The following is a 20,770-nucleotide window of genomic DNA, read 5'->3' as shown; positions in this document are numbered from 1 at the left end:
CAGCAATAGGTCAATTTAAATTAATTAGGCCCTAATCAATGGATTTCACATGACTGGGATTACAGATATGCATCTAATGGTCACAAATACCTTAAGTTAGGGGTGTGGTTCAGAAAACCAGTCAGTATCTGGTGTGACCACTATGTGCGTCATGCGTCACATGTCCTTCCCATAGAGTTGACCAGGCTGTTGATTGTGATCTGTAGAATGTTGTCCCACTCATCTTCAATGGCTGTGCGAAGTTGCTGGAGAATGGCGGGAACTGGAACACGCTGTCGTACACGTCGATCCAGAGCATCCCACACATGCTCAATGGATTAAATGTCTGGTGCGTATGCAGACCATGGAAGATGGTCATTTTCAACTTCCAGGAATCGTGTACAGATGTGTTGGCAGCGGATGAATGGCACGTCAATGGGAACAAATAAAATGCAATTCTGTTAAAAACACAACACATCAGCTGTATGTGACCAGGCGAAAAAAACCTTTCCAAGCCAAACCACTAACTTACACACAGCCTATGTCGTCACCATATTAGCTAAAGTAACGCCATAGTCCGTATAGCTACTAGAAGCACCGCGTTAGTAAACCCGCTTCATGCAGTAATGTTACAGTGTACAGTCAGTAAGCAGTTACACCGGCGGGCCCCGGTGGCAATAAATTAGTAACACCAAAAGCTTACCATGACTTGAAAGAGTTCCAGTGTTGTGTTGGAAAGTCCTAGCCAGCTAGCTAACATAGCATCCCTCTGGTATAGCCAGCTAGCTAACATAGCATCCCTCTGGTATAGCCAGTTAGCTAACATAGCATCCCTCTGTTATAGCCAGTTAGCTAACATAGCATCCCTCTGTTATAGCCGGTTAGCTAACATAGCATCCCTCTGTTATAGCCAGTTAGCTAACATAGCATCCCTCTGTTATAGCCAGCTAGCTAACATAGCATCCCTCTGTTATAGCCAGCTAGCTAACATAGCATCTCTCTGTTTGAGCAGGGTGATTCAGTAGGCTAAACTAGCTAGCTACATTTGCTAGCTAAGTGAAAAAAGTATATTTCGCTCTTGCTTCATTTTGAAAGAAATGAATTTGTTCAAAACTGTTCTTTGAGTCAACTACTCAACATATTTTATGCACTGCAGTGATAGCTAGCTGTAGTTTGTTTTCAGTACTAGATTAATTCTCTGATCCTTTGATTGGGTGGACATGCTGCAAGAGCTCTGATTGGCTGGAAGACGTCCTCAAATTGTCATAATAACTGTGTCAGTCTATGAATGGGGGTGAGAAACATGGGCCTCCTGGGTTTTGTATTGAAGTCAATGTACCCAGAGGAGGACGGAAACTAGCTGTCCTCCAGCTACACAATGGTGCTTCCCTACAGAGTACTGTCTGACTTTATTTGCAAAATAGTGTGTTTTAATAATTTGGTGACGTGATTTTATATTTAGTATAGTTTTTATCTAAAAAGGATAACTTTTTTTTTATGTTTTACCATTTTTGTTTTTTATGAAATTCACTGAGGATGGTCCTCTCCTTCCTCCACAAACCCAGAGTTTCATCAGTAGACACAGGCATGTTTTATATTTAACTGACCTGGAAGACCGCCTGTTGATTTTAAACACTGAACTGATCAATTAGCGAAGTACCTCCGTGTGGTGCCTAGTTGGGACAAAATCCTGCACTATCTGCATCACTCCGGGAACAGAGTTGTGTTATATACGGAACTATACACCTTTTAATGAAACACCCTTGTGTTTAACAGCCAATCAGTATCACTCCTGAGGTGGACGGTCAAGGGGATATGTAAATTAGCTGTCTTGCGGTTTGAAGTGTGCCCGCGTGAACAGTGTTAATTCTTACAATGCTTCAGATTATAAAGACAAAAGTAATAGTACTCCAGTCTCCATTGTCAAGTTAATTCTACCGTGTCATCTAGAGCACGACCGGTTGCCTACCGGTGTTGTATGGTGAGGTGACTGAGATCAAATGGTTACTCAGAGACAGTGGGGCTGATCTCTTAACGTAGTAAAGGGAGAGCACCCCCCCACCCCCCCATGTCAAAAACTATCTGATAGCAACATCTGTCATTTTTTATTTAACTAGGCAGTTCAGTTAAGAGCCAATTCTTATTTACAATGACAATTCCACGCCATCTGTTGTGATTTATGGAAGAGGAGAAATCTACAGGCCTCAATCCCAAAGGATTGGGATGCTTGGCATCACTTTTCAATCAAATGTATTTATATAGCCCTTACATCAGCTGATATCTCAAAGTGCTGTACAGAAACCCAGCCTAAAACCCCAAACAGCAAGCAATGCAGGTGTAGAAGCATGGTGGCTAGGAAAAACTCCCTAGAAAGGCCAGAACCTAGGAAGAAACCTAGAGAGGAACCAGGCTTTTGAGGTTTTATGTCTTGACAAATGTGGGTATTTAGGTTGAACTATTCCCTATGAGGGGTTAACCCATGTGATCTGAACTGAAGCCTATGTCTCTAAAGGGCTGAATAGGATTAGGATAGTAGCACCGGACTCACCGCTAGGAATGAAATAGGGAGCTTTAGAGTTTGACCTGATCTAGCTGTTTGGATAATTCCTTCAATAACCTAGTTTTTTTCTTGTGGCAATTATTCATTTCTCCATTGTCGGCAGGTAGCCTTGTGGTCAGAGTGTTGGGCCAGTGTCAATCCCTGAACTGACAAGGTAAAAATCTGCCATTCTACCCCAGAGCGAGGCAGTTAACCCACTGTTCCCCGAGCGCCAAAGACGTGGATGTCGATTAAGGCAAACCCCCGCACCTCTCTGATTGAGTGGTTCGGTTAAATGCAAAGTCACATTTCAGTTGAACGCATTCAGTTGGACAACTGACTAGGTATCCCCCCTTTCCCTTTCTAAATGCTGGGGTGTCAAACTCATTCCATGCATACTTTTTTTCCCCCTCTTTTAAGTTCCTTTCTAATCAGTGGAGAGAAAACACCTCTGGTCTGCGTATAACTAGACTCTCCCACAGACAAGCTGGTTGACAATGACACCAATTTGCCTTGTATTGTCATCTAGTGGTTGATTTCTGGCACTGCAAGGAGTAACCCATTATGACGTCACTACCCCCACACACACACACACACACGCGCGCGGGTGCTACAATGTAAGACACACGGAGCAAAACTGGTGTTTTACCAGTCACATTTTTTATTGATTTTTTTTTTAGTACATTTCAAGTTGTTTTGATAGAATAGTAGTGGCCCAGAAAGTTCCATAGATGTTGAATTGAATGAACAGTAGTTACATGGTATTGTACAGCTTGGATACAAAGAGAAGAAGATGCCATCGAGTAAAATGAAAAGATTCATCCTGGGTCTCATTCATTAGGGCACAACGTTGCAAAACAGAGAGGGTAGTTTCCTTTGTTGTTTCAGTCTGTTGTCTTCCGTTTGGTGCCCAATGAATACGACCCTAGTAATGCTGTACATTGATGGTCTACTTGCGTGTTATATTGTTTATGAGCAACAGCTAGCCTGGTATCCAACTGATTTCACAGCACTTCTCTTTTTGTTTCCTTTCATTATGTCTGGTTTCACCAGGCTAAGTTACTGCTTGTCCACGTTCAGTAGCCGACGTTGTCGAACGATGTAGTTAGAATTTCCATGAATAGAGCTAAACGTGGAACATTGTTCTATATGCCACAGAGCAAATTTATATCTTGAACTTTCCAAAACGTTGCTGAACGCACCCCACGTCTGCTTGTGTGTGACACAGTAGATAGAAGTTGCCTCTAAGAACCGATACAGGATCCGATGTCTTTGTTTAGTCTACTGGTAAAGGTTAGTGTTGGGGGCTCTGGTAATCTGATCCTATATCTGTGGTTAGAGACCTTACTTACATAGTGTCTTATTAGATGATGAGGAGCAACTGATCCAAACTCCTTAAACCCTCTGATACTAGTCTCAACCCATCTGTCTAGACAGACTACTCTGATACTAGTCTCAACCCCTCTGTCTAGACAGACTACTCTGATACGGTATAAGCATTGGAGGAGATTGGTGAAGACACAGTTGTTCAGTTAAGAGCACTGAATAGAATTCTACTCTGTTCTAATTCGACGGGTGGAACATCATGATGTCCAAGATTCTGTTCTAGAACTAGAATGTCCACGAAACTGGGAAAAGCACATAGTAACCCAAAGAAGTCCATTCGTGATCCAAGTCGTAAAGGAGCGAAAAGTCCCTCGTCAAGACTCTGCAAAATGGTCCCAGATTTGATGATTGAGAACGTTTACCATCCACTCTTCCTTGTCAAGGGTAATCCTACATGATAGATGTACACAGTCACCCCAGCTCCCCTGGCCCTGAAATGTTAGATTGACATACAATAATGCATCACTCTTTGGAAAAGGTGGACGATAGCAGTTCATCCTTGCAGTTATTACACAAATCAAGTAGATGAAAAGGTGCCCTACAGAATCAGTAGTATACACTCGCCCATTCAGAGGAAAGCAATGGTGCTTCCCCTATCCAAAACAAATAACCTTATCAGATTATTAAAATCTTATTTCAATCTCATCACTAGAGACGAAGGAATCATAGTTTTTTCTGATGAGAAAGAAATTGACCTTTGAACACAGTGACTACAAAACATCTTCAACTGAAAATAAAATGTAGGACACCATTTGTTATAACACAGCAAGTTCTGTCCCTCCACCTATTGTGCCCAAACCATTTCATGTTTCAGTTACCAAACCAGAAAAGGTTATTGTTACATCGTCTTAGTCATTAACAAAATGTGATTTTATTTTTGGAATGAGTGTCCTTATTTCTATACTGGTTTGAGATATTGAATGCACATGTCTGTTGCCATACTTGTGTCTATAGAGTTAACTGTAATTTAGATGTCCGCAGGTGTGGAATTCTAGGTAATTATGTTTTTTTTAGAGTATGTTCTCCTTGCTGTTACCATGGGTTCCTCCACTAGATTCCAGAATCACTAGGACAAGTTATGGTGTTTTTAGAGTATGTTCTCCTAGCTGTTACCATGGGTTCCTCCACTAGATTCCAGAATCACTAGGACAAGTTATGGTGTTTTTAGAGTATGTTCTCCTAGCTGTTACCATGGGTTCCTCCGCTAGATTCCAGAATCACTAGGACAAATTCCAGAGACATTGTTCAAACGTACTAAAATAAATAGTCCTCCTCTGTTGTCAGTTTGACCCTCCTCAGGGATTTGGATTCTTGCAAAGGGGACAGGTAATGTTCAGGTAATGTACCGGTACTCAGGGATGCCTAATATCCCCTTATAGTCCACCTTTTACTGTCGTATTCATTAGTGGACACCATTAAGAAAGGAAAAAAACACACAAAAAATATGCTTTGCTAAAAAAACAACCAGTTTCTTATTGGTTCAGGTTGTCCCTTCCTGTTTTGTCCATTTCCTCCGTTTGATGTGAAGTGAATACGTCCCTGGAGTCACTTTGTCCACCTGTACTGTCAGTCAAACAGTCGTTCCCTTACATCCCTGTCCACAGGGTCCATAAAGTCCATTATGGTGTTGGATAGGGATTGTACAGTGGTCGTTGGATGATGGGTGGGGGCAAAAAGTAGAGAACCACAGAGTTTTTGAGACCAGATTTAGTTTCCTTTGGGGGGGGAGAGACTGAGAGCCCCCTCCATCTTAGTCTCCTTTAAACTGAGTCAAATAGAATGTCGTTTTGGCTAAACCTTGCCCAACCATGGTGTGTGATGCCTTCTGGCTGTATACATTGTGTTATGGGATTGCATATTGGAAGAAAGGAGATGGTGAAACCAGGGATCTATACTACATGGCCAAAAGTCTGTGGACACCTGCTAGTCAAACATCTCATTCCAAAATCATGGCCATTAATATGGAGTTGGTTTGCCCTTTGATGCTAGAACAGCCTCCACTTTTCCTGGAAGGCTTTCCACTAGATGTTGGAACATTGCTGCAGGGACTTGCTTCCATTCAGTCACGAGCATGAGTGAGGTTGGGCACTGATGTTGGGCGATTAGGCCTGGCTCGCACTCGGCATTCCAATTCATCCCAAAGGTGTTTGATGGGGTTGAAGTCAGGGCTCTGTGCAGGCCAGTCAAGTTCTTCCACACCGATCTCGACAATCTGTGAGCTTTTGTGGCCTACCACTTCGCAGCTGGGCCGCTGTTGCTCTTAGATGTTTCTACTTCAGAATAACAGCACTTACAGTTGACTGGAGCAGCTCTTGCAGGGCAGAAATCTGACAAACTGACTTGTTGGAAAGGTGGCATCCTATGATGGTGCCACATTGAAAGTCACTGAGCTGTTCAGTACGGGCCATTCTACTGCCAATGTTTGTCTATGGAGATTGCATGGCGGTGTGCTCAATTTTATACACCTGTCATCAACAGGTGTGGCTGAAATAGCAAAAATCCACTAATTTGATGTGTCTACATACTTTTGACCATGTAGTGTAGTTGTGGGTAAGATCCCTCCATCCTGATGCAGATCAGCAGAGGGAAATTGCTAAACTAGAGCTGAAATGGATCCAGGAGGACCTAGGTGAAACCAGGCTTGAGTCAGAGATCTCTCTAGTGATCCATCCAGATCAGCAGAGGCACCGCCGGTCACTCTTGGTGACCTCCTCGGAGGAGTGGACCACGTTGGGGACGAAGCCGCTCTTCACCCCTTCCCAACCCTCCTGGATAGTGATGTCACCGCTCCTCACCTAGGGCCAAGATATCAAGGTTAAGACGTCGTATTCACATGCAGAGGCTTTCGATTAATTAACTAAGGTAACACTTTTATTTTACAGCACAGTATTAGTAGTGATGGGGGGGGGGATCGATAGTTACATATCGCAATATTATTCTCCAAGTATTTATTTATTGCTACTGTAGGTTGTGTTTACTAGCGATAGTTGGCTATACCTGCTCCAAATCCTATAGCTTGTTCTCCATATTCTTTTTAAATGCTATTTTATACTTTTTAACATGCTATTTGTTTCCCTGACTGATTCAAACTGTTTTCTCCTGCTCTCTCTCTCTCTCGTCTCTCTGCAGCAGACATATAGTGAGCCAACATGCTATTTGTTTCCTTGACTGATTCAAACTGTTTTCTCCTGCTCTCTCTCTCTCTCGTCTCTCTGCAGCAGACATATAGTGAGCCATATGTTTGGAACATCACCATCGCAATAAAATCACAGTATCAAACAGCAATACATATAGAATCGGGAGAATCACAAAACATATCGGCACCTAAGTATTGTAATACTATTGTGAGTATTGTAATACTATTGTGAGTATTGTAATACTATTGTGAGTATTGTAATACTATTGTATCATGAGGTCCCTGGCAATTCCCAGCCCTAGTATTTATCAGGTATTTATTTTGAAATGACTTGTTAAAATGGCAATAACCTAATAATTGTATATTAATTACAATTTAGTTTCTTTGAGATTCATGTTTGAAGAAGGTTCATGTTTGAAGAAGGTTATCTCCTCACCAGGTGGAAGATGTCCCTGGTCAGCTCCGTGAAGGCGTGTTCCACATTGATGGCGTCGCGGGCCGAGGTTTCTACGTAACGCATCCCGTAGGCGCCGGCGAGTTTCTCAGCTTCCTGACGAGTCACCTGGCGATTTTTTTTTAAAGGTAAAGATTCTATTTTATTGTCTGATTTCATAGAAATGTGTTATTTATAGTGTCCTTTGTTAGGGTGAGGATTCTTTCTTCCAATGGTCAATCAAACACACACACATTCTGATAGGCTACCTGACGCTGAGGCTCCAGGTCACACTTGTGTCCGACCAATAGGAACACGATGCTGTGTGGTTGGACGTGACTCCGGGCCTCCTCTAGCCAATCATGAACGTTCTGGAAGGAGCGACGGTTTGTGATGTCAAACAGCAGGAGCCCGCCCACCGAGTTACGATAGTAGGCTCTTGTGATGGACCTGAGAGAGGGTTGAGATGAGAGAGAACATGAGATATAGATGGACTATTGGCTACTAAGCTGAACCTGGATGACATGGCAGATCACAGTGGAGGATAGAAACATCCACATCATTGAGGAAACATCTGAGATGTTATCAAGAGTCTTACTGTTGCATCACACTCATCACGAAGACAAATTGTGTCGTTCTGAACTAAAAGAAGAGTGTGAGGGAGAGAGAGAGGTGTTAGGAGACAGATATAAAGGTTAGAAAAGGGGGAGAGTGGGTAGTGAGGGGGAGAGTGGGTAGTGAGGGGGAGAGTGGGTAGTGAGGGAGAGAGTGGGTAGTGAGGGAGAGAGTGGGTAGTGAGGGAGAGAGTGGGTAGTGAGGGAGAGGGAAAGTTTGGTAGAAGAGAGAGAGAAAATGTGAGGTGGGAGGGAGGGAGGACAGGAAGGGGAGAGGAAGTGGGAGGAGGGATATGACAGGCAGGCAAGGTGTGGGTGGATAGAAGGAAGGGGAGGTGGAAGAAGAGGACTTCAAGAAAGAGAGAATGAAGATAGGAGGCTGGTAAAATATTCATAAGAAACAGTTGAAATGAATCAGAAGACAGATATAGAGCAGGAAATGATGGAGAGATGGAACGCTGACGAAGCGCGTGTGTGTGTGTGTGTGTGTGTGTGTGTGTGTGTGTGTGTGTGTGTGTGTGTTCAAAGGCTGCTACTTGTTTTGTATGTTTTTAGAAATGTCTATCAGGCCTATTTAGGCATTCATATCCAATGTGTTACCGATGTTCCTGTAAATGTTTAAATAGGCCAATAACCTTATACCCTTTGTACTTTGCATAATAAGGCTTGTTTGACTCGTCAATAACCCTAATCAGTAGTGGAATGGCACAACCTGACTTCAGTGTGGACCTCAGTCTTGTTGGACAGGAAGCAGCATTGACACAGCAGAGCGCGTTGTCATTCGAAAGGGAGGCTATGATAGATCACTACCGAAAGAGGTTAATATTCGACGATAAATACCTGTCACCATCCTTAGACCCCCCCCCACACACACACACACACACACACACCGTACCTGAACCGCTCCTGTCCCGCAGTATCCCAGATCTGTAGCTTGATCCGTTTCCCCGGCTCGATCTCCACCAGGCGAGAGAAGAAATCTACGCCGACAGTGGGGTCGCTCACCTGGGCGAAGCGTCCCTCTGTGAACCGTCGGATCAAACAGGATTTCCCCACCGTCGAGTCCCCAATGACGATGAGTCGGAACTGGTACAGCCATATCGCCTCCATGGTGACTACTGTCTAGCTTCTGTTGTTGGGTAAATCGGGCACGTGGAGAGAGACACAGGCGAATGGAGGCACAAAACCAGAGTCAGACAGGTAGCAGGTAACCCGTAACAACAGTGTTCACTTGGGGACCCCAGAAGGCTAGAGACGGCCCTGGTGATGAGTTAAAAGGCTGTACTTCTCCTCATCTTGATATGGCCATGGTTTTTATCTAGGCCCCCGGTGTTACAATAAAGCAATAAGGCCCGAGGAGGTGTGGTATATGGCCAATATACCACAGCTAAGGACTGTTTCCTCTGCACGACGCAATGTGGAGTGCCTGGATACAGCCCTTAGCCGTGGTATATTGGCCACAAACCCCCGAGGTTCCTTATTGCTATTATAAACTGGTTACCAACATAATTAGAGAAGTAAAAATACATGTTTTGGCATACCCGTGGTATACGGTCTGATATACCATGACCTTCAGCCAATCAGAATTCAGGGCTCAAACCACCCAGTTTATAATGCCTATTATAGCCACATGTATAATTACAAGCATGTGACTAGAGGAGATCTGATTTTCTAGCCTATGTTGGCCTACTTTCAAGACACTTGACTTGGCTATGTCACCTATTTGATAGTCTGTTTTAGGTTATCAAGGATTTGTTTTAGGTTATCAAGGATTTGTTTTAGGTTATCAAGGATTTATTTTAGGTTATCAAGGATTTGTTTTAGGTTATCAAGGATTTGTTTTAGGTCATCAAGGATTTGTTTTAGGTCATCAAGGATTTGTTTTAGGTCATCAAGGATTTATTTTAGGTTATCAAGGATTTATTTTAGGTTATCAAGGATTTATTTTAGGTTATCAAGGATTTATTTTAGGTTATCAAGGATTTATTTTAGGTTATCAAGGATTTGTTTTAGGTTATCAAGGATTTATTTTAGGTTATCAAGGATTTGTTTTAGGTTATCAAGGATTTATTTTAGGTTATCAAGGATTTATTTTAGGTTATCAAGGATTTGTTTTAGGTTATCAAGGATTTGTTTTAGGTTATCAAGGATTTATTTTAGGTTATCAAGGATTTATTTTAGGTTATCAAGGATTTATTTTAGGTTATCAAGGATTTATTTTATTGCTGAATATACAAAGCCCTGTTGAATTTCCCTCTAAGAAAAATAAAGTTATTTAATTCTAGTTGTAGCCAGTGGCAAGTAAGTAATATAGCTTACATATTTGATTCTATATTCTATTCCATGTTCTATAGAACTATGCTTAATGAAAACACTACAATGCAATAATTTATTTTGGTATTGCATTCTATGCACAGGCCTGGTTATCCAGCCATCACACTGCCTCTAGTGCCAACTAAAGCTCACCGCCACTACCTCACTCTGCTTGGCCGGGGGATTACACAGTCCGCTTAATATGCAAACACTCTGCCTAGCGTGGACACACAGATCCCCTAGAGAATAACCATAATACCCACCCCCATAGCTGTTGACTCAGCCCGGATATCGGCTTTAACTAGGATCTCTGGAGCATTGACACGGACAGTTGACTGTAACCTATTACAGTCACCTATAGGGGACAAAACGATGTCTATTGTAGAGCGTACCGTGGATGTGGCTCATTTGGTAGCGCATGGCGCTTGCAACGCCAGGGTTGTGGGTTCGATTCCCACAGGGGACCAGTATGTAAATGGTTTCCACTCACTACTGTAAGTCTCTCTGGATAAGGGAGTCTGCTAAGTGACTAAAATGTCAAAATTATATTTCACATAAGGTGCTTTTGGATTCAAATCAAATGTTTTTTTCCAGACCTACCAAGGTCAATGAATGGGCCCCTCCATTTTTCCTTATGGCAGGACAATTGATTGTTGTTATTATTATTATAGGGATAGTTCAACCTGATCTGTCAGTAGGCTAATGGGGAATCGAATGGAGAACAGTAGGCTAGAATAGAATCTACACGATGATTTGATGCTGAACTTTACCACATCACATCTGTCACAACAGGCTTCCAAGACCACAAGCAGTGTAACTTCATCCACTTTATTCAAAACCTTTTCTTATTTCTCTCATCATTATCCTGAAATGTAAAAGTATTTTAATGGGATCTAGGTCACAATTACGAGAAAGGCCTATAGCCTAGAAGAACGTGGAATGGTTTCATCTTACGTTTAGTTGCGGCGTTCAGAACCCGAATGCTGCAGGTTCCATCGTTTCGAGAAGCTCGTCTCCTCTTTCGTAGAACAAACGCCGAAAAAAGGTCTTACAGCGACGCATAAACCACAGTTTACAATTCCCCTGGAGAGATCCAACGACGGGTCTAATGTCTTTATTACGGTTTATAACGATAACAACGGGCTCGAACGGCCTAGGTCTAAGAGAAGAATCCACAGCACGCTTCACTCCACAAAAGGTTATTATTTGTAGACGGAAGTCTACACTATTGTCTAAAACCACACTCGTTTCGAATGTGATACATTCGACGGGTTCGTTTTATTTTCACTACACTCTTTTTTTCCGTTTCCTGTTTTTGAAGGCCGCAAAATGTTATGAAATGAATGTTGCTGTTGATGAAATGGCAGCGCTAGCAGCAGCATCACAGAACCTGACTCATTCCACTTCCCCGCCCGCATCAGCACCACTACTACCGTAAACATCATTATAGAGGCGGACAACCACTTTTCTCATCTCTACAAAAACCCACAGCGACACAAATAGCATAGAAGAAAACTCTATTAGACTAGGCCTATATATCAACTCTTGTTATAACACCATTATAAAAATCGTATTTAAATGTTGTGGTTTTGTTTTTATGGCATATCAATCATTTTACCTGTTGTATGGCAACCCTTTTTGGTGGGTGAAAGCGCACTATTCCTTAATAACAGAACTGTTTATTCCCTACCTACTGCCTACCAAACAGACCCGCTCATATAAAACATGTATTGGAGCTTGTTCAATTTGATGAAACGGTTTATAATTCTGCGTGTAAAATTGACTTTTTATGCGTTAAGGGGGACATGTCGGTAACCAACCGATGCTTGACAGTGCGCTGGGACGAATTTTTCTTTATTTTATTGAACCTTTGTTTAACTAGGCAAGTCCGTGAAGAACAACTTCTTATTTACAATGACCGACTAACCCAGACAACGCTGGGCCAATTGTGCGCCGCGCTATGGGACAGCCTGGAATCGAACCAGAGTCTGTAGTGACACCTCAGACCACTGCTCCATTCGGGACATACACTGGTATATGTATATATTTTTTGCGCTATGTTGCGTCAGAGCGATGGACAGACAGTACAGTGAACGTTTGGCTTGTTAACCTATCGTAGCAGGCGTAGAACGACCAGGCTTGTGTTAACCTATGGTAGCAGCCGTAGAACGACCAGGCTTGTGTTAACCTATGGTAGCAGCCGTAGAACGACCAGGCTTGTGTTAACCTATGGTAGCAGCCGTAGAACGACCAGGCTTGTGTTAACCTATGGTAGCAGCCGTAGAACGACCAGGCTTGTGTTAACCTATGGTAGCAGCCGTAGAACGACCAGGCTTGTGTTAACCTATGGTAGCAGCCGTAGAACGACCAGGCTTGTGTTAACCTATCATAGCAGGCGTAGAAAACCCAGGCTTGTGTGGGCGTAGACAACGTCATCGGTTAAAGGGGTGTGGTCGTCAAACAGCAGACGGCTGGGCAGAAGACGCTTCACGCTCAGAGAAATGGCAACTGCTTATACATGAGATGATCGCGCGCACACAGGCTCTTGACCTAACTTGACAGTTGATGACATCACTTTTTATAACTTTTTTTGCACTAGATGGAATGGTCACCAACACGGACAGTTGTGCGTGAATTCATGGGACGTGTATGGAAATAGAAAAAGTGATAAAATAAATCAACTGAAATATTTTTGAGAATGCATATTTGTAAAAGTGAGACAGGATATGAATGTTTCTTTATTTCTCTCTATCAATTAATGTACTAGTTTAGGCTAAAATATGTGGAGGATTACCTTATTTGGCATACAGACAACTTCAGGTAATGGGGAAAATGGAGCTGCTGAAAAGTCGACCCATATGGAACGAGAAAAAAAGATAGACACTGACTTGGACTCAGTGATGTAAATTATTTTAGGAAAAATACGTGAAAGTACTACTTAATTCGTTTTTGTGGGGTATCTGTACTTTACTTTTTATATATATATTTTTTCCTGACACCCTAATTTACTCGTTACATTTTGAATGCTTAGCAAGACAAGAAAATAGCCTAATTCACACACTTATCAAGATAACTTCCCTGGTCATCCCTATTGCCTCTGATCTGGCAGACTCACTAAACACATGCTTCGTTTGTAAATTAAGTCCGTGTTGGAGCATGGCTATCCGTTTATATTTTTTTTAAATACGATAACATTATGCCATCTAGTTTGCTTTATATAAGGAATCTGAAATTATTTATACTTTTACGTTTGATACTTAAGTATATTTTACCAATACCATTTACTTTTGAACTTAAATATATTTTAAACCAAATACTTTTAGACTTTTACTCAAGTAGTATTGTGCTGGGTGACTTTCACTTGCACTGGAGTCATTTTATATTAAGGTATCTTTTACTTTTACTCAAGTATGACAATTGGGTACTTTTTTAACCACTGCTTGGACAATTTGTTTCTTTATGTAATTTTCCATTACATTTTTGTATGTGAACAACTATGTGGTGTAGTTCGCCTTTATTTGATCGGTTAAAGGGGTGTGGTCGTCAAACAGCTGACGGGCAGAAGAAGCTTCACGCGCAGATAAACGGCAACGACTTTTAGAAAAGTTGAGCACGCACACAGACCGCAGGCTGTTTGACCTCATTTGACAGTTAGGTAATGACTTTGCGCTGACAGCACTTTGTAGAAGTTATCCTTTTTAGCGCCAGATGGAATGAAGGTTAGGTAACGGGTGAAGAGTCACCAATACGCGCAGTCGTGCGTGGATTCATTGGACTTGTATAGAAATAGAAAATCGGAGAAAATAAAAATAACTTCTGGACTATTTTCGAGTGCATATTATGAATAAGTGGAGACAGGATGTAAAGGTTTTTTTCTCTATCAATTGACTTGTATACTGTCTTATTTGTCACACAGACAACTTCAGTAACGGGAAAAGAGAGCTGCGAAAAGTGGACCCATATGGAATAAAATCAACTGGAAAAAAGAGACACTGGCTTTTGGAATATTTTTTAAATAAAAAAATTATATGTGGACAATAATGTGGTGTAACTAGACTTGATTGTTTTCTACCAACTCATAGCCCAACCATGCAGCAACAACGCTTGCTCAAGGTCCTGGTCATCGGTGACTTGGGTGTCGGCAAGACGTCCATAATCAAGCGTTATGTCCATCAGATATTCTCTCAACATTACCGGGCCACCATAGGAGTAGACTTCGCTCTCAAAATCCTCAATTGGGATCACAAGACGGTGGTGCGTCTGCAGTTGTGGGACATAGCCGGTTAGTAGCCTAAATGAATTACCTTATTGTAATTACATACCCTACGTTGCCTACCTTTTTGGTTGTATAACCGTGTATTATTTTATAAGACACACAAGTCTACAATATGTCACGCACTTAGGCCATGCTCCATGTTAAATGGTATCGGTTGGTAAAATAATTAGGTGTAACTAAAATACCCTATAGTTTTATAACATTTCTATTTTTATACGACACATAGGAGTCTTAACGATAGGTTAAGCTCTTAATCAGTAGCAAATTATGCCCAAAACGCTGGCATGCACGCACGCCGGACAAAATCGCGCGCACAAGCACCTATATATTCGTGAGTCTTTGTAATTGACTGTGTGTGTGTGTGTGTACCAGAAGTCCTCACTAGAATAGCAAACCAACTAACATTCAGAGAAGTGAGGATATGTTGCCAGTCCTCACTTGTAAATATGTTATTTTAGGTTTAGGGGTTAAAATTAGGATTATAATTAGGGTTACATTTGAAGTTAGGGGTTAGGGAAAATAGGATTTTGAATGGGAATCAATTGTTGGTCTCAAAGTATTCTCAGGTATAGTAAAGCATTGCTCTGTGTGTGTGTGTGTGTGTGTGTGTGTGTGTGTGTGTGTGTGTGTGTGTTTTAGCCCATCTGTCAACAGAGCAGACCGTTTATGGTGCTGTATCATCTAGACTTTTCCCTCCTAATCATCTCCACCAAAGATAATGACATCACACCATGTCTACCAGCTGTCAGTGTGTATGATGACCAGTCATTCTCCCGCCAGGGCTCCGTTGAGAGTAGGTGTGCTGATCTGGTATTTTTTTAATAACGCTGATCTAGGGTCAAGATTTCCTTTTTCGATTAAAAAATGAATTAAGAGTATCTGATCCTAGATCAGCGCTCTTACTCTGAGACACTTTATACATGCAGCCCCCAGGTCTCCTGCCACGTCCATATCATGCTATAATTTATAGACCAGCGTTTCCCAAAGCTGGTTCGCGGGACCTCAAGAGGTGCACCTTTTTATTTTTCGTCCAAACACGACACAGCTGCTTCAAATGAACAAAGCTTGATGATGAAGTTGATTATTTCAATCAGCTGTATAGTGCAAAAACCAAACACCTGGCCTCCTGAGTGGCGCAGCGGTCAGGTATAGCATCGCAAGGCTTGAGGCGTCACTACAGATCCGGGTTCAATCCCAGGCTGTGTCACAGCCGGCCGTGACTGGGAGACCCTTGAGGTGGCGCACAATTGGCCCAGCGTCGTCCAAGCTAGGGGAGGGTTTGGCCGGCCAGGATTTCCTTGTCCCATTGCTCTCTAGCGACTCCTGTGCACGCTGATATGGTTGCCAGTGGGACGGTGTTTCCACCAACACATTGGTGCGACTGGCTACCAGGTTAAGCGAGCAGTGTGTCAAGAAGCAGTACGACTTGACATGGTCGTGTTTCAGAGGACGCATGGCTCTCGACCTTCACCTCTTCCGAGTCCGTACGGGAGGTGCAGCGATGGGACAAGACTGTAACTACCAATTTGGAGATCACGAAAAAGGGGTGAAAGTAGCCCAAAAAATTATACAAAAACAACAACAACGTGCACCCCTTGGGGTCCAGAGGACCAAGTTTGTGAAACGCTGCTATATGAGGATAGAAAACGGATCCTACATCAGCAAAAACGGATCCTACATCAGCACTCCTGCCCTGAGCCTCATTGTCAATAGGAGTCCTAAACAGTTTGTCCTTAGGGCTATGTGTTTAAAGCTCAGTGGGAACTCATCTCTCCTGTAGAAGCATATGTGGACTTGGTGAATGGAGACAGACGTTGCAGTGGATAGACAGAGATGGTGTGGTAAACAGAGATAGACGTTGTGGAATGGCACAATGCATGCATGCAGTGGATAGACAGAGATGGTGTGGTAAACAGAGATAGACATTGTAGGAAAAGGCTTTTCTGCCAGGTTGCTAATCTGATGTTATTCAAGCAATGCGTGTTAGCAGCAACCGCTACATTATACAACCAAAAGGATGTGGACACGTGCTCATTCCAAAATTATGGGCATTAATATGGAGTTGGTCCCCCCCTTTGTTGCTATAACAGCCTCCACTCTTCTGGGAAGGCCTTCACCTAGATGTTGGAACATTGCTGCTATAACAGCATCCACTCTTCTGGGAAGGCCTTCACCTAGATGTTGGAACATTGCTGCTATAACAGCCTTCACTCTTCTTGGAAGGCCTTCACCTAGATAGATGTTGGAACATTGCTGCGGGGACTTGCCACATGCTTCTTCCATTCAGCTACAAGAGCATGAGTGAGGTTGGGCACTGCTGTTGGGTGATTAGGCCTGGCTCGCAGTCGGCGTTCCAATTAATTCCAAAGGTGTTCGATGGGGTTGAGGTCAGGGCTCTGTGCAGGCCAGTCAAGTTCTTCCACACCGATCTAGACAAACCATTTCAGTATGGACCTTGCTTTGTGCACAGGGGTATTGTCTTGCTGAAACAGGAAAGAACCTTCCCCAAACTTTTGCCACAAAGTTGGAAGCACAGAATCATCTAGAATGTCATTGTATGCTGTAGCGTTACGATTTCCCTTCATTGGAACGAAGGGGTTTAGCCCGAACCATGATAAACAGCCCCAGACCATTATTCCTCCTCCACCAAACTTTACAGTTGGCACTATGCATTGGGGCAGGTAGCATTCTCCTGGCATCCGCCAAACGTAGATTCGTCTGTCGGACTGCCATGTGGTGGAGCAAGATTCATCACTCCAGAGAACGCATTTCCACTGGTCCAGAGTCCAATGGCAGCGAGCTTTACACCACTCCAGCCGACGCTTGGCATTGCACATTGTGATCTTAGGCTTGTGTGCGACTGCTTGGCCATGGAAACCCATTTCATGAAGCTCCTGACGAACAGTTTTTGTGCTGACGTTACTTCCAGAGGCAGTTTGGGACTCGGTACTGAGTGTTGCAACTGAGGACAGATGATTTTTACGCGCTATGTTCTTCAGCACTCGCCCGTCCCGTTCTGTGAGCTTGTGTGGCCCACCACTTCGCGGCCGAGCCACTGTTGCTCCTAGACGTTTCCACTTCACAATAACAGTAATTACAGATGACCATGGCAGCTCTAGCAGGGCAGAAATCTGACCAACTGACTTTTTGGAAAGGTGGCACCCTATGATGGTGCCACGTTGAAAGTCACTGAGCTCTTCAGTAAGACCATTCTACTGCCAAAGTTTGTCTATAGAGATTCAGCAACGGGTGTGGCTAAAATAGCTGAATCCATTCATTTGAAGGGGTGTCCACATACTTTTGTATATATATAGCGTTTTTCATTACACATCCTGAACGGAATGTGTTGTTAAGAGAGAGCCTGTTGCCTCTGTCTGTCTATCTAAATGTTATGGTCAGAGGTGAAATTCATTTCCCCCAGGTTTCTTACAGTCTTTTCAGACCTGTGTTTGTGTTTGTGCCCTAAAATAGCGTGTCTGTCTATCAGATGGTTTTTCCAGTATATTAGTATCATGTGAGAGAGGCTAACTTCCAGGAGAAATTACATTTACACATTAGAAAACTCACGTGTGTGTGTGTGTGTATATATACACACACACACACACACACTTAGTTGCTTACGTAATTTTATTGAAAAAGATTGTTGTTATTGTTGTAGTTGTTGGTAAATCACTGTTGTTGTGTCCCCAGGCCAGGAGCGCTATGGCAACATGACGCGAGTCTACTACCGTGAGGCTGTGGGTGCGTTGGTGGTGTTTGACATGACCCGAGCCTCTACCTTCCAGGCTGTCCTCAAGTGGAAGAGAGATCTCGACTCCAAGGTCTAAGACAAGTCACGCTTAGAACATGCTTAGAACCAGTAATAATGCATTTTACCTGGTGGTGTTTGACATGACACGGGCCTACACTTTCCAGGCTGTCCTCAAGTGGAAGGGAGACCTCGACTCCAAGGTCTAAGACAAGGGACATAATATGCTTATAACATGCTTATAACCAGTTGTAATGCTCCGCGCCTGCATGGAAATAACAAAGAACAGAAAGACATAGTAGATTCTGACGAGGCTCAAGTTCTGTTTACATTTAATAGAGCTTTGTTTACATTCCCCCTTCACTCTTCTATTTCACCCTTCCCTCCTTCATTCCTATCTGTCTCTCTCTCTCTCTCTCTCTCTCTCTCTCTCTCTCTGTCTCTCTCTGTCTCTCTCTGTCTCTCTCTGTCTCTCTCTCTCTCTCTCCACAACTCCGTCTCACCACTCCTTCATCCCTCTTTCCTCCCAGGTTGCTCTGGGTAACGGGAGGCCAATTCCGGCCGTCCTATTGGGTAATAAGTGTGACCAACTGAGCACTGGTCTCTGCTCCAAACTGCCCAAACTGGAGAACTTCACCAGAGACCACGGCTTCGTGGGATGGTACGAGACCTCAGCCAAGGTGAGAGGTCAGAGGTAAAAAGTCACGACATGGGGTCACGGCATAGGGAGGGATAGGTCTCTATTGTTGCTGTATGGAGAGTATATCAGGGGATTTATTCTTTATGTTAGGAGATGTTAGCAGACAGTGTCTGTGTGTGAGTCTTAACAGAGCTCATTCATAGAATGTAAATACCGGCTAACTGCTGGCTGAGTGAGGGACTGTGATTATAAACTGTCTTTTTACCTCTCCCCCTGTCTCTGTCTGTCTGTCTGTCTCTGTCTCTCTCTCCCCCTGTCTCTCTCTCTCCGTCTCTCTCTCTCTTTCTCCGTCTGTCCGACCGACCGACCGTGTACTTTATTTACAAAGGTGTTTGTTCTTCACTGGTTGCCCTTTTCTTGTGACAACAGGTCACAAATCTTGCTGCTGTGATGGCATTCTGTGGTATTTCACCCAATAGATATGGGAGTGAAAATTGAATTCTCTCTCTCTCCCCCCATCCCACTCCCCCTCGCAGGACAACACCAACATCGATGCGGCCATCATGTGTTTGGTAGAGAGCATCATGGCGGTAGAGGAGGAGAGGTCGTCAGGTGGAGATACTAGAGACCCCAGTGTCCTGCTCCTACCACGCTTTGACTACAATATGAAAGAGAGGACAGGGGGGCCAGGGTGTGATGGGTGTAATAAAAAGATTACTCTGCCGGGACGGAGAGAGATGGGAGATATCTGAGGGGGACGGGGAGAGAGGCGGAGGGGGAGAGGCAGGGGGAGAGGTGGGGGAGGCAGAGGGAGGGAGAGGCAGGGGGGGAGAGGGGGGAGTGGCAGAGGGAGGGAGAGGCAGTGGGGAGAGAGGTGGGGCAGAGGGGAGAGGAGGCAGGGGGGGAGAGGTGGGGGAAGCAGAGAGAGGGAGAGGCAGGGGGGGAGAGAGGTGGGGACAGAGGGAGGGAGGGAGAGAGGTGGGGAGAGGCAGAGGCAGAGGGAGGGAGAGGGAGAGGCGGGGGAGAGAGAACATGAGATATAGATGGACTATTGGCTACTAAGCTGAACCTGGATGACATGGCAGATCACAGTGGAGGATAGAAACATCCACATCATTGAGGAAACATCTGAGATGTTATCAAGAGTCTTACTGTTGCATCACACTCATCACGAAGACAAATAGTGTCGTTCTGAACTAAAAGAAGAGTGTGAGCGTGTTGTGAGTTTAGTCATCATAACCCCCAACATTAGACTTCTGCCTCTACGCAGCTTTGTCCAGTAGAATGTTCAATAAGCCTTTTAACAGAAAGCTTTAGCCAGGTCACACCCACTAACAAACAGCTTGAGAAAATGTTATTGTCTGTGATGTTAAAACCGGAAGGCTGAGAGGAGTCAGTCAGTCAGTTAATTAGCTAGTTATTTGTTGGTCAGTTAGGTAGGTAGTTAGTCAGCCAGTCAGTCAGTTAATTAGCTAGTTATTTGTTGGTCAGTTAGGTAGGTAGTTAGTCAGCCAGTCAGTCAGTTATGTGTCCATCAGTCAGTCAGTCAGCCAGCCAGTCAGCACATGCTCATGTACAACACATACCATAATAAAATGATGACTTACAGTTGAAGTCAGAAGTTTACATACACGTTAGCCAAATACATTTAAACTCAGTTTTTTCATAATTCCTAACATTTAATCCTAGTAAAAATTCCCTGTCTT

General features: G+C 43.5%; 2 protein-coding genes across 2 annotated transcripts; one reads left to right on the top strand and one right to left on the bottom strand.

Moving 5' to 3' along the window:
* Positions 1 to 6,355: 6,355 nt before the first annotated feature.
* On the bottom strand, positions 6,356 to 11,511 carry LOC139415882 (ras-related protein Rab-39B-like). Its single transcript, XM_071164025.1, has 5 exons — positions 11,355 to 11,511; positions 8,983 to 9,216; positions 7,743 to 7,923; positions 7,477 to 7,602; positions 6,356 to 6,699 (listed from the first exon to the last, which is right to left on the bottom strand). The coding sequence occupies exons 2-5, from the start codon at positions 9,195 to 9,197 to the stop codon at positions 6,580 to 6,582; spliced, it is 642 nt and encodes a 213-aa protein (XP_071020126.1). The 5' UTR covers positions 9,198 to 9,216; positions 11,355 to 11,511; the 3' UTR covers positions 6,356 to 6,579.
* A 2,470-nt stretch (positions 11,512 to 13,981) lies between these two features.
* Positions 13,982 to 19,816, top strand: LOC139415881 (ras-related protein Rab-38-like). The gene is made up of 4 exons (XM_071164024.1): positions 13,982 to 14,682; positions 18,367 to 18,497; positions 18,955 to 19,104; positions 19,601 to 19,816. Exons 1-4 carry the CDS (start codon positions 14,490 to 14,492, stop codon positions 19,814 to 19,816), a joined length of 690 nt encoding a protein of 229 aa, XP_071020125.1. The 5' UTR covers positions 13,982 to 14,489.
* Positions 19,817 to 20,770: the final 954 nt, after the last annotated feature.

This window comes from Oncorhynchus clarkii, chromosome 9 (assembly GCF_045791955.1).
Source record: "Oncorhynchus clarkii lewisi isolate Uvic-CL-2024 chromosome 9, UVic_Ocla_1.0, whole genome shotgun sequence".
In the NCBI taxonomy this organism is placed as follows: domain Eukaryota; kingdom Metazoa; phylum Chordata; class Actinopteri; order Salmoniformes; family Salmonidae; genus Oncorhynchus; species Oncorhynchus clarkii.
Note: the sequence above shows the minus strand (reverse complement) of the source record. Positions and strands in the feature narration are given on the sequence as shown.

Coding starts and splice junctions, on each gene's coding strand:
- LOC139415882 (XM_071164025.1), bottom strand. CDS start 9,197: ATGGAGGCGATATGGCTGTACCAGTTCCGACTCATCGTCATTGGGGAC. Junction 7,603..7,742: donor ACCTGGAGCCTCAGCGTCAG/GTAGCCTATCAG, acceptor AAAAATCGCCAG/GTGACTCGTCAGGAAGCTGA. Junction 6,700..7,476: donor CCAGGGACATCTTCCACCTG/GTGAGGAGATAA, acceptor TCTTGGCCCTAG/GTGAGGAGCGGTGACATCAC.
- LOC139415881 (XM_071164024.1), top strand. CDS start 14,490: ATGCAGCAACAACGCTTGCTCAAGGTCCTGGTCATCGGTGACTTGGGT. Junction 18,498..18,954: donor AGAGAGATCTCGACTCCAAG/GTCTAAGACAAG, acceptor CTTTCCTCCCAG/GTTGCTCTGGGTAACGGGAG. Junction 19,105..19,600: donor GGTACGAGACCTCAGCCAAG/GTGAGAGGTCAG, acceptor TCCCCCTCGCAG/GACAACACCAACATCGATGC.